General features: G+C 39.3%; 1 protein-coding gene across 1 annotated transcript; it reads left to right on the top strand.

The window, feature by feature from the left end:
- Positions 1-1,594: 1,594 nt before the first annotated feature.
- On the top strand, positions 1,595-4,047 carry Adam21 (ADAM metallopeptidase domain 21). The gene has a single exon (XM_027931483.2). It carries the CDS (start codon positions 1,659-1,661, stop codon positions 3,825-3,827), a length of 2,169 nt encoding a protein of 722 aa, XP_027787284.2. The 5' UTR covers positions 1,595-1,658; the 3' UTR covers positions 3,828-4,047.
- The last annotated feature ends 14,494 nt before the right edge of the window (positions 4,048-18,541 follow it).

Raw genomic sequence — 18,541 nt, forward strand, 5'->3', positions numbered from 1 at the left:
TATGCAGAAGTTTTAAAATTGATGCCATCCCATTTATTAGATTTTTTTTTGTTTTATTTCTTACACTTTAGGAGTCTTGCTAAGGAAGTTGGCTCCTGTGCCAAAAATGTTGGAGTGTTGGGCTTACATTTTCTTCTAGCAGTTGCAGGGTTTCTGGTCTAATTCCTAGGTCTTTGATCCACTTTGAGTTGACCTTTCATGCAGGGTGAGAGTCAAGTTTCATTCTTCTACATATGGATATCCAGTTTTCCCAGCACCATTTATTAAGAAATGCTATCTATTCTCCAATGTATGGTTTTGGCTCCTTTGTCTAGTATAAGATAACTATATTTATGTGTGCTAGTATCTGTGTATTCTATTCTGTTCCAGTACCACACTGCTTTTATTGCTATAGCTCTGTAGTATAATTTGAGGTCTGCTATGGTGATGCCTCCAGCATTGCTCTTTTTGCTCAGGATTGCTTTGACTATTCTGAGTTTCTTATTTTTCCAGATGAATTTTAGAACTGCTTTTTGTAGTTCTGGAAGAATGTCATTAGTATTTTGATGGGAACTGCACTGAATTTGTATAATGTTTTTGGTAATAAGGCCATTTTGATAATATTAATTCTGCTTGTCTAAGAACCTGAGTGATCTTTCCATCCGAGGTTTTCTTTAATTTCTTTCTTCGGTGTTCTGCAGTTTTCATTGTATAGGTTTTTCACATCCTTCGTTAGATTAATTCTCAAGATTTTTTTGAGGTTATTATGAATGGGATAATTCTCCTAATTTCTTTTTCAGAAGGTTCATTATTGGAGTATAGGGAAGTGATTGATTTTTGTATGTTGATCTGGTATCCTGCTACTTTACTAAATTTATCAATTCTACAAGTCTTCTGGACTTTTTGGGTCTTCTAAAGATAGGATCATGTCATCAGCAAACAGTTAATTTGAGCTCTTTTATTGACCAAGGAAAGTCATTAAGCCATAGTCAAGGACCTTGTGGTCTAATAAAGTTATGAACAATGGAGAATATAATTTGGAGACTCTAAATAAAGGAAAATAATGTTAATCATAAGGCCAATCAAATCAACATAGAATTATTGTGATTGATTTTGATGTCTTCAGTTTTGTTGTAAACAGTTAAATGGATCACTGTCAATAATGTCCTGCATAAGTACAACAGATACAAACCAAATGTGTGTTGAACAAATTGAGATACAGAGTCTCTTTATTTTTTTTCTATTTTTATTATGGATATTTTCATACTGCCTATAAAGATTGAGATAATCATGTAAGTACTCGTCTTCTAATTTCAACCATTATCAATATATGGCCAATATTGACTCATTTTATCTATACCACTCCCAACTCTCTACTCTCATTTTTTAAAAGCAAATCCAAATAATTTTCTTGATTCATTACTCAATTTTTTTGCTACTCCATGCTTTTTCTCTCCTGATTTCCTAACCTAATCCTACCACTTGTCCCACCCTTTCTTTTGTTTTATTTATTTTATTATTTTTATTCTCCCTTTCAGCAGTGCAGCTCTGATGCTCCGACTCTGCCAGGACACAGATCCATAAGGTCAGCCCTGCACCCTGAGCAGCTCAGGGGGAAGGAGTCACACAAGCAGTGCCTCACATCCTGTCCTCTTCTGCTCTGGATAGATGGCTCCATAATGGTGGCTATGGAGGATGGAGCATCCATGAGAGCCACTCTTCTGCTGCTCTGGCTCGAAGTGTCTCTGTCCCCTTCTAGCCTCTCCCAAGCTGGGCCTACCCAACATCTCAGTTCCCCAGAAGTGGTGATCCCCTTGAAGGTGACCAGCAGAGGCAGAGGTGCAAAGACTCCAGGATGGCTTTCCTACAGCCTGCTGTTTGGTGGCCAGAAACACATTGTGCACATTAGGGTGAAGAAACTATTAGTTTCTGCACATCTTCCTGTGCTCACCTACACAGAGCAGCATGCCCTCCTGGAAGATCACCCCTTCATCCCAGATGACTGTTACTATCATGGTTATGTGGAGGGGGCCCCCGAGTCTCTGGTTGTTTTCAGTGCCTGTTTTGGGGGTTTTCGGGGAGTGTTACAAATAAATGACCTCACTTATGAAATTGAACCCATTAGGCACTCTGCCACATTTGAACACCTGGTTTATAGATTACACAGTAACGAGACACAATTTTCACCCACGAGCTGTGGTTTAACAGAGAAGGAAATAGCACGTCAACAATTGGAATTTGAAGTGATTGAGAGCTCAGATTGGAAACAAAATTCTACTGGGGACTGGTGGACCCACACATGGTTTCTGGAGCTGGTGGTAGTGGTAGATCATGATTTCTTCGTTTACTCTCAAAGCAACTTGTCAAAGGTGCAAGAGGATGTAGTTCTTATTGTCAATTTAGTGGATTCCTTATATCAGCAGTTGAGCACTTATGTAATTTTGGTTGGGATTGAGATTTGGAATCAAAGAAATGCTTTCCCAATGGTAAACATAGAACAGGTTTTAGAAGATTTTTCTCAGTGGAAACAAGTCAGTCTTTCCCAGCTACAGCATGATGCTGCACATATTTTCATAAAAAATGCACATATAAGTATACTTGGTCTAGCCTATGTTGCAGGAATATGTCGTCCTCCTATTGATTGTGGAGTTGATAATTTCCAAGAAGACCCCTGGTCTCTTTTTGCTAATACTGTGGCCCATGAATTAGGTCATACTTTGGGTATGTATCATGATGAGGATTTCTGCTTTTGTGGGGAAAAAGGCTGCCTTATGAGTACTTTCAGAGTACCAGCAGAGAGATTTACCAATTGCAGTTATGTTGATTTTATGAAGACCACATTAAACCAAGGATCATGTCTGCACAACCATCCAAAACCAGGGGAAATATTTTTGCTGAAGCGCTGTGGAAATGGTGCAGTTGAAAGAGAAGAGGAATGTGATTGTGGATCCATACGTCAGTGTGAGCAAGATCCTTGTTGTCTGGTGAACTGCACCCTGAGGCCAGGTGCTGCTTGTGCTTCTGGACTTTGTTGCAAAGACTGCAAATTCGTACCATCAGGGGAAATCTGTAGACAACAGGTCAATGAATGTGACCTTCCAGAGTGGTGTAATGGGTCATCCCATCAGTGCCCAGAAGATGGGTATGTGCAGGATGGGATCCCTTGTAGTGAAAGTGCCTACTGCTATCAAAAGAGATGTCATAACCATGACCAACAGTGCAAGGAAATTTTTGGCCAAGGTGCAAAGAGTGCATCTCAGAATTGCTACCAAAAAATCAACTCCCAAGGAAACCAGTTTGGCCACTGTGGTATAAATGGCACAGTATACCTAAAATGTAACATGTCTGACATCTTTTGTGGGAGAGTTCAGTGTGAAGATGTGGAAGACATTCCCCATCTCCAAGATCATTATGTTTTGCAGCACACTCGCATCAATGGTGTCACCTGCTGGAGTTCTGTCCATCATTTAGGGATGGACATACCTGACATTGGTGAAGTGAAAGATGGCACTGCCTGTGGAACAGGAAAGATCTGTATTGATAAAAAGTGTGTTAGTTTGTCTGTCTTGTCACAAGACTGCCTTCCTGAGACCTGCAATATGAAGGGGATCTGTAATAACAAACATCACTGCCACTGTGGTTATGGGTGGTCCCCACCCGATTGTCTGCACAGAGGCTACGGAGGTAGTGTTGACAGTGGCCCACCCTTAGGAAAAAAAATAGCTTTATTACCAGGAATCGTGATTTTTTTATTGTCTGTTTTGATTTTTCTGTTGACTATTGGGCTTTATGGATATCCTCGAATGCATTCTAGTCCCAAGGAGACCAAAACGCACTCACCAAGTTAAGAAAAAGTTTCCAATTTGATATTCCATGCATTATTAAGTTGTAGTTTCTTGGCCACAGAAATGTTAACACATGCCTGAAAGTGAGCACATTCCTGACATTTTACCAAAAGATGCTGGGATCTCCCCTTCCATCGGATTCAGAAGCATTGTTGTTAAGTACAGGTATTCTTACCTACTGTTCATTATTTTAAGTAACAAATAAAACTTTGTCTCTAACCAGTGACCCAAATTAATCCTTTTTGTGTTTTTCCCCTGCATTTTAATTGTGCATTAGAGTTGTACATAATTATGGGATTTGTTGTTACATATTCATATATGCACCCAATATAACAATATAATTTGGCCTGCCTCTTATAACTCATGGGAGAGACAAGAAATAGACATCAGTGTGTCCAGGAGTGACATTTAGAAATTTGGGCAAATTATTTAAATATTCAGGTGCTCTGTTTAAAAATCTGTAAAGAGGGATAGTAATAATTGCCCCACCTAACTCATTGTGTTTAGTTGGTAAACAACAGGGAGAAGTGAATTCTTGTTAAATATAAACAAATTGTTGTTTATTTAATAAAAGCTCCTGAACTTGTTTCCTGCGTGCTTCCTAGTCAAGTTTGCCTAATCTTACTCTTTACCTTCATTTGGCAATTTGGGTATCCTTTTGGAGAATTTGCTTTGAATATCGAAACATAAAGTCCTTGAGGGATTGTTTTAATCTGTTTTGCTCACTATCTTATCCCCAACACCTGAATTAGTGCTTAATACATAATAAATATTTGAGTGAGATAATGAACTTAAATGGAGTATTAGGAAAAGTAAAAATAATATTTTATCTGTCACCTTAAGGACATCACTCTGGTCCTCTTTCAAAAACTACTAAACTTCAACAATGATTATTTAAAATATGCTCATTTCAAATGCTCCCGTTTGTACCTGATAAAATTTTCTAGCTGTTTTGTACCCAATCTGTCTTCTCCTTAGTCTGTCTCAGCAATTTTTGAAAGCCCACCTTTTAAAAATGTAAATATAATCAGATACTCTTTTTATTAGCCAGAAAATTTCTAAATGGCACTCTATAAATTGAGCAAAGTGACCTTTTTGATACACTTTTTCATTATGCTTTACGAGCTTTGCATTCTCTAGCTGTTTTCTGTTTAGGATATAATTGTCTGTATTATTCTCTGCATATCCATCTGTACATGCAATTTCCATTTCCAAACTGTTGTTTACTATTCTCCCTGACTCCTTTTGCCCTAGAAAATTTCTGCTTTTGTCTCCATAGAGGTTAAATGTTATATTTGGGGAAATGTATTTTCTTTATGCAATGCTAAGTTTTCCATTTATGTGCCCCTGTCACTCTGTGGTTACTTTTTTTATGGTTTGATGCACTCTAGGAAAGAATGTGGAGAGGGCTAACAATGTACCGGTTAAGGATAAAAAGAATTAGTAGTGAAGTCATAGAAACAGGGAAGAGTAGACTAAGAATATAATCTGATTAAATTTGGCCATAGAAAATACATCGGAGATTCACATGCTTTAAGTGTATGTGTTTGTATGGAGACAAAAGATCAGTGCTCCAACTTGTTGACTCTCTTTTTGAAATTTTTTGTTGTAAAAAAATATTTCAATTGAGTTATAGTCGGATTTATCAGTCTGGTCTACTTATATATTTTCTGAGATTTTTATTTCTGCTTGAGATTACTTTGAAATAATCTATGTTTCCTGGGATAATGCCAACATGATTCAGAGTTTTTATGTATAAATTTGGAATTTACCTTGCCAGAAGCAATGAGTCAGGAATCCAACACACACTTTTCCAAATGGGTCGCCAGTTACCCTAATACAATTTATTTAATAAGCCATTTTTCACAGATTTACTGTAATCCATTGGAATTTACTGATAATTTATTGGAGTGAATCATTTTACTTGTAAACTTTTATAAGATGCAGCACATTTTGCTTCTGTGTAGTTATTTTATATTGGTTGAGTTAATTCAGGCTAGATCAGTCAATTATATCAAGGTTATTGGGTAGAATTAACCTCCTGTGACAAATCTAGGGTCTTATCTATTGTTTTAATTTGGATTCCTCAAAAAGTCGACCCAGAGACAAGAATTTAGGTAGACTGTTTATTTGGAAATCACAAAAGATAGGTTAATGGTCAAGTTTCCTCTCTGAGCTACTGGGGTCATTCTTTGTGGATAGACTCTCTGGGAATTCATGTGAAACACTGAAATATCACTTCATGGTTCTGGAGAAAAATATCAGGAAGAGAAGACATGAATCATCAGCATTTGAAGTGGGAAATTATCAGAGCATGGAAATTACCTGCTGTGGCTGCATGTAAACTCAGGTGGGACCAGGGGATATAGGATGGGGCATCAGCATCTATTGCATCCAGATTCTCCAGAAGGCAGGTACTGAGTAAAGGATTAAATTCAAATTCTTTATTTGGGAAATGCAGGGTAAAAGTAAAAGTAGAGAAATGAGAGTAAAGTAAAGGTGTTTGAGGTTGGAAAGAACAGTACAGCAAATGCTGGCAGTGCCCATTTATATTCTTTTAGACTCAACCTTGAGATTGTTTTATAGTACTGGTGACAATTCCTATACATACTAATGGCTTTCTACTTGACAGTAGAGTATTTAGGTCATTCATAGAGCAGGAATTGGAAATATGAGAATTATAAAATTAGATGGTTAAGAAGCTATGAAGAAAGATGACAATAGGTTCAGAACAATTAACTTCCAACTTGGGGAATGGTATGAAAGTCCTGAGACCTCTATGACAGTATTTAAAAAGAATTCTCCTTATAGTCAGAGGAAAGGCTGAAAATAATACCCAAGATGTGCCAGAGAATTATAAATATTATTAAATTTAGATCTCTGATTTCCCTTGTAATAAACAGAGGTTCTACTAGGAAAGAAATGTTACTCTGATACCTTGGATAGGGGAAGTTGAGTGGATACATTTGAAAAAACTTCAATCCCAATATTCTCATGAGTGTTCTAGCCAACACAACTTACTCTTCACCCCTTGATAGAAGAGAGCAGTCTTATTTCCTGCATACCTTGCTTTGCCAAAGATTATGCTTATCCTCTGGAAGACCCAATGTACCTCCCCTCACTACATCTAAACCAATAATTGTTATCAGTTGAGTATGAGAGGATCGGTATCATTGATCAAAAGAGCTTTGGGAGCTGGTTAATGTATACCAATAGGAGGCAGGAAAACATATATAAATGGATCCTGATGCAGGAAAAAATGGAATATAAGATTATACAAGAGAAAGCTTTTTAAATAAGGGGTAATTTAGGATTTAACATCTTTACAAAGATGCCCAGAGCTTATCTTAACATGCTTTTGAAATTTTTGAATCTTTGAGGCTTAGATATGTTAATAGATTATAATCATCGAGGTGAAGTTGCTAGAACTGTTTTGGCCCAAATGTGACAGAGGTCAGAATATTCAGAGAGGAAGGCATTTTAGAATGAATTTATTACAAAAGATTAGAGAAAGGACCACTGACTCTCTTACTGGAGGTCCTAGGGGGGCACTGTTGTAAGCATGAAGAAATGAAGTAGGAAGATGGGTACAAGTGTCATTAGGAATCGTACATCACTGTCTTTATGGGATTTATGAAAGGACATGGTGTTACAGAACTAGGCTTCCTAATATCAGTGGAGGTGATAACATTTCAGGATAGTAGAAATAAAGATAGTAATCCTTAACAAAAACAAGATGGGCATAATTACCATAATCGGCAACAAGACAGGAAAAGCCAACACTAGGCCCTGACACAAATGTATCTGTGGTCATGACTTAAAAATTTTGATGTTCCCAGTGTTGAGACAGATGGCCAAACAATGAGCGCTTTTTTTTTTGGTCTTGTAACCAAAATAGTTAAAAAGCTTATGATCAGTAGACTGATGCTACTTTCTGCCATGGGCATCTCTTGCCCATTTTTTTTTTTTTTAGACTGAGATCAATCACTGATCTATTGCTTATAAGATTTTGAATATTTTCCCCTTAAAGAAATGATAAGTGTTTGAGGATTTATCATAATAAATATTTGAGGATTTAAAAAGAGCCACCAGTAATTAATCATGGGCTCTCTGTTCTGATGACCTCATATAATCCTAATCACTTCTTAAAGGACCTACCTCTAAATACCATAGTTGTATTAAATTTCTTCCTTCTCAGTATCTAACAATATGGATTAAATTTCAACATGAAACCAGGCTTTGTGGAAATGCCTATAATCCAGCAGCTTGGGAGGCTGAGGCAAGAAGATTGTGAGTTCAAAACCCACCACAGCAGCTTAGCGATCTTGTCCCTAAATTTAATAATAATAATAATAATAAATGGGTGGTGATGTGGCTCCGTGGTTAAGTGCTCCTGAGTTCAATCCCTGGTACCAAATAAATAAATTTATTTTAACATGGTTTTGGGGAGGACAAGCCACATTCAAACTTTAGCATTTGGTTCTTGTCCCACCCTCAAATTCATTCATGTCCTTCTCACATGAAAAGTACATTGTTCAATCCAACAGTCCCAAAGTCTAAATTTATTTTAGCATTAATTCCAGACTCCAAAATGCAAAGTTTCATTTGAGACTCAAGGCAAACTCCTCTGGCTTTGAGCCTATAAAATCAAAGTTATCTACTTCCAATTATCTGTTTCTAATATACAATGGTGGAACAGGCATAAGGTATACATTCCCATTTCAAAAGAAAGGAAGGGGCAAGTATGAAAGAGAACAGACCAAAGCAAGATCCAAACCTAATCGGGCAGGCATTAATAATTTATGATGTGTGGGTTTTTTTCTGATAAAATCTTAAGGATCCACATTAGGCTTCCTGTGCACACTGCAATGGGAGATGGGCCATAAAGGCCTTGGGCATCCCTGTCCCCATGGCTTTGCTGCCTGCATTCCACACAGCTGTTCTGTGGCATATGCTTGTGGCCTTCCAAGGATGAGGTGGGGTGCTTTTGAATACTCTACCTTCCTGGGGTCTCAAGAATGGTAGTCCTTCTCTACCATGGCTCCGCTAGGCATTCTAATGGAGAACTTCTATGACAGATTTGCCCATATACTGTGTCTCTGCATGGCTTCCCAGTCTTTCCCTTGAAATATCATTGGAAACTGCCAAGATCTCACAGATCTTGGATTCTGTGCATCTGCAGAATCAGAATCCCATGAATGCCAAGGTCTGCCTCTTGTTCCCTTCAAAGTGATGACACAAGCCATATCTAGATTGTTGAACCATAGCTGAAGTAGTCATGGGTAGTCATGGAGTACTATCTGTAAAGCAGGTAGCCAAATCCTGCTGGCAGAGTTCAAAGTTAACTCTGCAACATGTTTATGGAAAAACAATATGGAAAGTTATGGCGTTGGAAAGAGACAAGTGGCACTTGGAGATGTAGAAGAGCAAGGTTTATTTCTGCACTGGTGCTGGCTCAGCGGAGTCTTCTCCGAAAGCTGAGCCCAGCCTTTTGTTCTCAGGATCTTTTATTCAAAGTTTTATTCAAAAGTTTCTCATGCAAGTAGCTTTTTTATTCCCCCCACCACCACCCAACCTCTAGGCAGCTCTGGTTCCTGCCACAGCTTCTGAGCAAGCATGATTACAGAAGCAAAAACTATCAGGTTACAGATATTATCAGAAATAAAAATGAACATCTTAGGAAGAACTTGAGTCATCACTTCATTCCCCTCTCTTGATACTCAGGATGCATCTGCAGCCTTCAGAGAGCATCATTTTACCACTTGTTGGTATCCTCTCGTGAGTAATAGATGAGAGGCTTTCTCGTTTTTAACAACTGTTTTCATTAAATTTCTTATAATGCTGTTAGGAGGGGCAGGAGGAAAGGAATAAGTAGACACCTGAAAATTTAGCCAAAATCACCCCCATTGTTGCCTTAATTCCTCCTGTCTAAGGACCCCATTCTCCAAATAATTGTTGTCTTTGGGACACAACTGTCTGTCCCATTCGTTCCAAGTCTGTACAGACACATGGCAATTTTTATCATTTGATCTACAATCTCTTCTATAACCTTCCCTGTGTCATCTATTTGTAAACAATAGTTACTCAAGTTCCATGCAACTCCTTGGTCTGATCCAGTTGCTTAGATACTTGGGTCACATGACGATGTAGAATCTGGTAGGACTGTCGGGGACCAAATTAATAACAGCAAGCAATAGCAATAAGCATTCATACTGAGAAAAGGAAGAAAGTATGTAACAATAAGGGAATATTGTGAAGAATAAAACATTTTTTTTTAACTAGGCAGTCAACTCCTCAGGCTTTAGCCGTGTATTGACTGAGCAGCTTCTGGTGTGGCCAGAGCAGGCTTTGAGATCATTGTCTCCTCTTTTGTAGCATCAGGTGCAGGAGTCTCTCCAGATTAAGACTGTCCTCCATTTCCCCCATTCTCTGTTGGGCCAGCATATTTGGCTCTGGAGTGGTGGATCCAGGTGTCTATTCCTGTTACTTTGAGAGAAATAGAGGTGGTTAAGATTACAGTGTGGGGTCCCTTCCAAATTGGTTTTAAGGGTTCCTTTTTTTTAGTCTTTTATCCATATTTGCTCCTCAGATTTATAGGGGTGAAGAGTTATACCCAAAGATATGGCTATTCTGTGACCCACTTATGTATTTGTGAGACAGCGAGCTCCAAACTTTATAGCTGTTTATATAAATCTAAGTCTCCTGAATCTCTGGTGTCTCCCTTAAGCTGACCAGCAAAGGTGGTTGCCCATACAGGATTTTAAATGGCGAAAATCTCATGTTTGCCTGGGGCAAACATCTCACTTTTAAGAGGGTGATGGGCAGCATGTAGTTTCCACCAAATTTTTAAAGCCCTTGTCTATTATTTGATCCTATGATTAGAGGCATCCCATATCTGGGAATAATGTCCCTAGGAGAGACTTAGTTACCTCTTTTGTCTTTTTAGTTCAGGTTAAAAGACTTCTATCCATCCCACAAAAGTACACACAAAAATAAGTATATCCTCGGCTCAGGATGACTTCAGTGAAGTCCACTTCCATATCCTTAAAGGGGAACAGTGCACAGTGCACAGTGCTGTGTTCCCACTAGTTTGTTAGGTCCCTGGCAAGCATTGTTTAGTAAGCTGTTCATGTAGCACTGGGAGACAGCAGAGCAGAGTGCTGGGAGATGAGCAATGAGGTGGTACCAGCCTAATAAGATTTCCATGGCAATTTTCCCCATGTGGGTCTATTCATGTTGGTGGACCAGTCTGTAAGCTAGTTGTCCCAGATTATAAACTCAGTAGTCTCATGTGAGCCACCAACTTGTCCTGGCCTTGGCTCCCCTTTCTTCTTCTTCTTTTTTCTTTTTTAATCTATTTCTCTTCCTAGGTAGAACAGCTGGCATTTCTGGGACTAGCAAGACTTTGGATTTTTTTGTCAACTGATTCTGGGCAACCTGTTTGGTGGCAGCCTCATTATGGTGGTTCCCTTTTGACACTGGGTCATTTCCCTTTTGGTGACCCTTGTAGTGGACAACTGTCACCTCCTTTGGCTCCTATACTACTTCTAGAAGTTTCAAAATTTCAGCTTGGTTTTTGATTCCTCTCCCTTCTGCAGTGAGGAGTCTTCTTTTCTTGTATAAGTTTCCATGGACATGTAGAGAAGAAAAGGCATAACATGAGTTGGTTAGATATTGACCCACTGGTCTTGGCTGAGTTGTAATGTCCTAATTAATGTCCATAATTCTGCTCTTTGTGCTGACCATCTTTGGAGAAGTGCCTCTGCTTCCACCACTTTAGAGTCAGACACCACAGCATACACAGCCATCCTCTTTTTATCTTCCATAAAATTATTTTCATCAATAGGATCAAATCTGGGTTCTGAAGCAGTCTATCAGTCAAGTCTGGTCTGCTGAAAACCAGTGCTTTTAAATAGTTATGGTCAGGGGGCCCTGTTTTGCCCAGTAGGAAGGGAGCTGGGTTTACAGTTTGTACAGCTTCCAGTTTCACCCCTGGATTTTTATATAGCAACCCTTAATAGTGAGTCATTTCTACATTTGTGAGCTATAACCTCTGATGTTCATCAGGGTTACAACTGAGGGTGAGACTTTAACATTGAGGTTTTGTCCCAGTGTTAGCTTGACAACTTCCCTTATCAGCAAGATAGTGGCTGCCAGTGCTCTGAGACAGGGCAGCCATCTGGCTGTGAGTGAGTCTGGTTAGGATTCCCAAGGCCATTCCTTTCTTTTCATGAACAAAGAGGTTGAACCCTGGTTATGTCAGGAAGTCCTAGGGCTGGGGCCTTGGAGAATTTGGCCTTGACTGTTTTAAAGGTCAGTTCCTGGCTTGGTCCCCACTCAAGAGTTGGGGAGCCTTTTTCTCTCCTTTTAAGGTATCATATAGGTGTCTGGCCAAGTCCAAAAATCCAGGGATCCATATTTTGCAGGAACCTGTTGCTCCTCGGAATTCTTGGACTTTTGGACACATGGTGGAGGTGAGGATGGCACAAATTGCACATTTTCTTTTAGTCCCTGCATGATGTTAAAACCTAAGTATTTAACCTGTCTGACAGATTGGTGCCTTTTTCTTTGATACTCAATATCTTGCCTCTTTTAGTATTGAAAGGAGGGCTTTTGTTCCTTGTAGGCATTGAGCCTGTGTTGAGCTGGCCAGCAGAAGGCCATCAGCGTATTGTAACAAGACACAGTTTAGTTCCTTTCCTGGAAATGCATCCAAGTCAGTGGTTAAGGCTCCACTGAGGAGTGTAGGGGAGTTCTTGACCCCCTGAGGAAGTCTCATCCAAGTGAGCTGTCTCTTAGTTCCCATGAGTGGGTTTTATTTGAAGGCAAACAATGTCCCAACTGAGTTGTGGAAGGGTCACATTGATACTAATGGCATCATGTTATTTGTTTGTTTATTTATTTATTTATGCTTTGAGGAAATCTCTACCATATTCTACCCTTTGAGTTTCAGATCCTTTTAGGGCCAAAGAGCATCCTCCTGATATAATGGTTTATATTTCTATAACACCATGAGCAACCACTTTGCTTTTAATCAGAATCTCTATGAAACTAGAAATAGATCTTATAACCAGGGGTAACAGGCAAGGCAGGAGACTTATGAGACTCTTGAATTTCCCCCAAAAGTAGAAAACCATCTTCCAAATAATTTCCTGGGGTTTTAAACTGTTCAGGTCTAGAATGGGATGTGGGTGACCTTTTAATCCAACCTGTAGGTTCCTGAGATAGTTCCCTGGTAGGAGAAATGGGTATGATAAAGTAGGGTTGTGGTGATACCTTGGCCTGATTGAGTGATTTGAAGACATGGGTCACAAGGTGAGAGGGTCAAGTCCACAACGGGAGCCAGATCAAACACAACCAATAGTAACAAAGCATCCTGTCAAAAGGAGGTAAAAGTCTGCTAGCAGAAGCTTTTCAACCCAGAATCAATGAGCTGGAGCAGTTGCTGGTAATCCTAAAGTGAAAACTAAGGCTAAGACTGTGGCAAGTGAGACAGGAAAAGTGTGGCAGTGTCAAAGCATCACAGTAAATAGACCAATATAGAGTAGTCCATTTATTCCAGGCAGGGTTGATATTTCTCAAGCTTAGGCTGTATGGAGATTAGTCAGCTTCTGGAGTGACCAGAGCAGGGCTGTTGTCCTCAGTGGCCTCTGGGGGTGTCTGTCTAGGACTAGACCTAATCCTTAACAAAGCAATTGACAACACTTGATCTAGTGTAGGAGGGTTTCCTGACACAGTTTGCTTATTTGTAATTTCCAGATGATCTTCAAACCCTTTATCACCTTAGAATGAACACCAGCCTATGGACGGCTGTGCTTTGGTTATAACTCTCCTGCCAGGTGTTTAAGGCCAAATTGGTCAGAATGACCTTGTTCCTATTTACTGTTAATAGTCAGATGAGATTCCTTGGGGGAATTTTTCTTGGTGGCTAGTGAGAAGCTTCTCAGCTCCATTAGAGCCATCTCTTCCAGTTGTGCCATCTGCCAGGATGAGTCACCCATGTGTGGCTTCCCTTAGAAGCATTAGAGGCATTTTCCTTTTATTTACCAACTTATAAAAACACATATAGTACTTAAAAATATATTATCTATGGAATTCAAGAAGTCAGGAGTACTAGAGTTTATAAGTAGCAATTGATATTTAGTATTTTATTTTAATATTTATTTTTTAGCTGAAATTGAACACAATATCTTTATTTTATTTATTTATTTTTATGTGGTGCTGAGGATCGAACCCAGGGCCTCGAACATGCTAGGCGAATACTCTACCACTGAGCCACAATCCCAGCCCTGATATTTAGTATTTTAACTTGATAAATTAACTAAATGTCTCCTCTAACAAACACATTTAGGAAAAACAGTCTGTTTATTTTTAGTCTAATTTACTTCATTTTAATTGTTAACTGTAGGCTACCCATAAAAAAATCAACATATCAGACCAATGTAACTAACAGTATAATCCATGTGCTCCTGCTAAAGAAAAATCCTAGAAACAATGGATATTACATTTCTAAACATTTTATAGAAACCAAACACTCTATTGATTCACCACCTAGAAAAACGTGTGGGTAATTTTCAAGACATTTTTATTCTTATCTGTTTAACCAATTTAAATTAAACTTTTTCTTAAATGTTTAAGTCATGTGGACTAAAAAGTCTTTGTTTAAATTTGTTAAACAAATTTATTAAATTTAGGAGTGCTCATTTATCTATAAGCCAATTTTGATACCAGGTACATGATACACACACACACACACACACCATATAATACATTGATGTACACAAATATATAAAAACTATCAGGAAACAAAGACTTCATAGCTTTTCCTTGAATAACTTCTGAACAAAGCAGGAAAAACATAGGACTAAATAAAAACTTCAGTTGGACAAAACAAGACTAATTGGAACAAAACATATTATTCTGGGCGAGCAGAACCAAATGTGAATTTATCACAGAAACCATGAGCTTAAACAACACAGGTTTTTTTAAAAAATATATTTATTTTTTAGTTGTAGTTAGACACTGCCTTTATTTATTTCTTTTTACGTGGCGCTGAGGATCGAACCCAGGGCCTCACACATGCTAGGCATGCGCTCTACCACTGAACCACGACCCCAGCCCAACACACAGGTTTTGAAGAAAAAAATGACATGACTGGAATTACTCCCGAGATGTTAGGTTGTCCTTCAAATCAGTCCTTGTTCTGCCACCCAAAATAAAATTTGAATATATTTTGCTCTAATTCCTTCCTTAGCTTGAATGGTGAAGGATACAGAGCAGGTGGAGGAATGGGAGGCTCTGCAGCTGGCTCAGATTTTCTTTCCCCTTCATTGTTTGCATCATTCCTGAAGGCAGAAGTCAGGGAGTTTGGGCCTTTAGGAGGCCTAAACTTTGAGTCAGAATACTGAAGGCTTTAGGATAGTTTCTCGAGTCCAAATAAATCAACAGTATTTTTATCGTCTTTTGGGTTCTTTTTCTCTTTCATCCTAGGACTTTTTAAAATATTTCAACATAAGGTCCAGAGGAATATCTGGGGGGATTTTGTTGTCTTTTCCTCTACCAGCATACTTTTTCTCTAGACTAGAAGTTTTGAAGCTAAGCTGCCCATTATGTGAAAGTTCCCACCTGGAGCTGGTGCCGCACAAGGAGGAAGGAATGCACACCTTTGTCCACCTGTCCACTCTCTTTGCAGATATTTAGCATCAATGGCAGGTCATTGCCATTGACCTGCCTGGACCAACCCTGCAGGAAAGGACTCTGGACCAACCCTGCAGGAAGGGACTCTTGATCTCCTTACACCTTATGAGGTCACCCGAGAACTGCAGGTTAGGACTCACTCAGATTCTCTAGTCCGAAGATGGTGGAGCATGGACTCTTGTCATTCCAGCCCTCACCCCCAACACACATACAAAATAGAATTGACGACCTCCTGAGGAAGCCGACACTCTGGTCACTGGGAAGTGATCAGTTTCCCCTTCCACCATAGGGCAGGACCTGACTTGGGCAGATTCCTCTGAGGGACTCACCAGTTTGGTGTCCTGTCCTGAAACCTGCTTTTGTTCTCCTTCTGAGTCTGACCCAGGAAGCAGTGGGAGCTGGGACCAGCACAGCTTAAGTGAGAGTCAGGATCTGGCAAGTGGCCAGGTGGCACCTATCCATCTGTCACCAGGTCTACAGCCACAGCTTTCTCCAGTTCCCCCACAACAATCATTGGTTTCCCAGACCATACACGAAAATGTTACGGAAAATTATAGTGCTGGAAAAAGACACGGGGCACTTGGAGATGTAGCAGAGCAAGGTTTATTCAAGCACTGGTGCTGGCTCAGTGGGGTCTTCTCCAAAAGCTGAATCCAGCCCTTTGTTTCAGGTTTCAAAACTTTCTCATGGAAGTAGCTTTATTTTTTTCCCCCATCTCCAAAGCAGCTCTGATTCCTGCCACAGCTTCTGAGCAAGCATGATTACAGAAGCAGAAACTAGCAGGTTAACAGAGATAAAAATGAACATCTTAGGAAGGACTTGACATTTCAATGTTGCTTGCAAGAGATGTGGTCTCTCCCTCTTATAAAGCCACTAGTATTCACTCGTGGACACTTTTTTAAAAAATATTTTTTAGTTGTAATTGGACACAATACCTTTATCTTATTTATTTACCTTTATGTGGTGCTGAGGATGGAACCCAGCGCCTCGCATGAGCTAGGCAAGCTTTCTATTGCTAAGCCACAATCCCAGCCCCTCATGGGCACTTTTGATATCCTTATCTAATCCTAATTTCCTTGAAAATGCCCCAGTTGTAAACATCATAGATTAAGTTTCTACCTTCTCAAAAGTTTCTTCCCTCATAAAAACCTCACAATGTGGATTGAAATTCAGTATGTGTTTTGGAAGGGACAATATATATTTAAACCATAGCATCCCTGAAGTTTTTGCCATTATGTTATCTGGGAGAAAATCCAATCTTGTTGACAAGGGCATGATGAATCTGTCTCATACTTCAGAAACCAACTATAAACCACTTTTAAGCAATAAGGTTAAAACTCATGCCTCTAGTGAGGACCTCCATCTCCAACTGTACTTCAGGTCTAAAGCCAATATTAGATACTGTTCAGAAACATAAAATAAGTCAACTGGCCATAGCCATTCCCAAGTTTCAACTTGAATTTCACCATTTTGAAGATAGCTTGCCAAAGAGAAAACGAAAACAGAAACAACAGACTCTTTAGGAATATAATTCAGATCAAGAGGAATACATACAGATATGGAAGGGTGAGATGGGAAGGACGAAGGGAGAAGGACAAATGCTGCACAGGAGAAGGGCAGGGCTAGTTAAGTACTAGGAACCCTGGGGTGACAGGCATGTGCATGGGCTTGCCTACACACACACTTGCAGCAGTCCCTGGGATTCATGGCCAAACTTTCAGAGCCATCTCTGACACACCAAAGAAAGGCAGGCTAGATAGATACTGTTAGCCCTGAGGGCACAGGTGTGTGCACACTGGCCACAATTGCTGGGATTCCCAGTGAAATAAGCCAGATTCAGAGAGTAGAGTTATATGTTTTCTCTCAAATGTAGATGCTAGAGAGAAAAAACATAAAAGGATCTAAGGAAAACAGAAGGGAAACCAGTAGGATAGAGAAAGGAATGGAGGAGGGCAAAGGGGGATGGGGGAAGGTACTGGGAATGAAATCAATCCAATTATGTTCTGGGCTTATATGAACATGCCATAATGAAACACCCTTCTGTACAATTATCATACACCAATAAATTTTTGGAAATACCATGAATCCCATTTTAATTGCCAAGACATTTTATTTCAAAATGGCAACCTCAGAATGACTAAAGGTTTGTGTGTTTACCAAAGTGAGTGATAATCTTTCCCCTAGGATGTGTCAATTGTACTTCCTCTGATGAGTGGTCTTCCATTAGCATTTAAAAGACATAATTTTTCTGGTTTAAAAGATATTTTTTTCTGAGCTCCTTCAAGTTTCATTCATTTTGGAAGTTTTATTGTTTTTCTTTTCCCTGATGTTTTAGTTTATCAGCGTTTTCCTGAATTCTTTTCTATAATGGTTTAACTATATTTATATCCATAAGGGCAACAAAAGAAAGTGAAAACAGAAACAGCTAAATGGAGAAATACTGTAAATAGTAAACCTACTAAAGATTTTAAACCATGGACTATTTTGAATCAAATATTGTGTTATCTGTTGGTTGAAGGGCTACACTCTGTACCACTCTCTGTCACAAAATGTTAGTCTGTGAACACAAAGACAGTTGCAATTTTATTTCTTGTTACATACCCCATTTGCATCAATTCACATCACAGTAAAACCCCATATCTTCCTAATAAATACAATTCTGTAATATATAGTTTTTCATAGGCCAAATGTTATATCATCTACTCCTTTGCTCATGGGGCCTGTCTGGGCCCAATCCTCTGGGAACTCCCGTCCCCTGCCTGCTGTTCCCATGCCCCACCAGGGTAGCATTTCTCTTCCTCTGAAATCATAATCCCTAGAAAGGTGTCCCACAGAATGGGTGGAGTAAGAGGTGAGATGCCAGACCAGTTATGCCCAAAGTGTGCATCATATCAAAAGCATTTTTCTTCTTTATTGCCTTGCACTGTAATATGAAAAAAATGTAGTGTTCCCCTTCTCTAGGAATATGTGTGACACTACTGCAATGCAGCATTGGGCAAAAAAGATGATCATTGTCACAC

The sequence above is a fragment of the Marmota flaviventris genome, chromosome 2, assembly GCF_047511675.1.
Source record: "Marmota flaviventris isolate mMarFla1 chromosome 2, mMarFla1.hap1, whole genome shotgun sequence".
Taxonomy (NCBI): domain Eukaryota; kingdom Metazoa; phylum Chordata; class Mammalia; order Rodentia; family Sciuridae; genus Marmota; species Marmota flaviventris.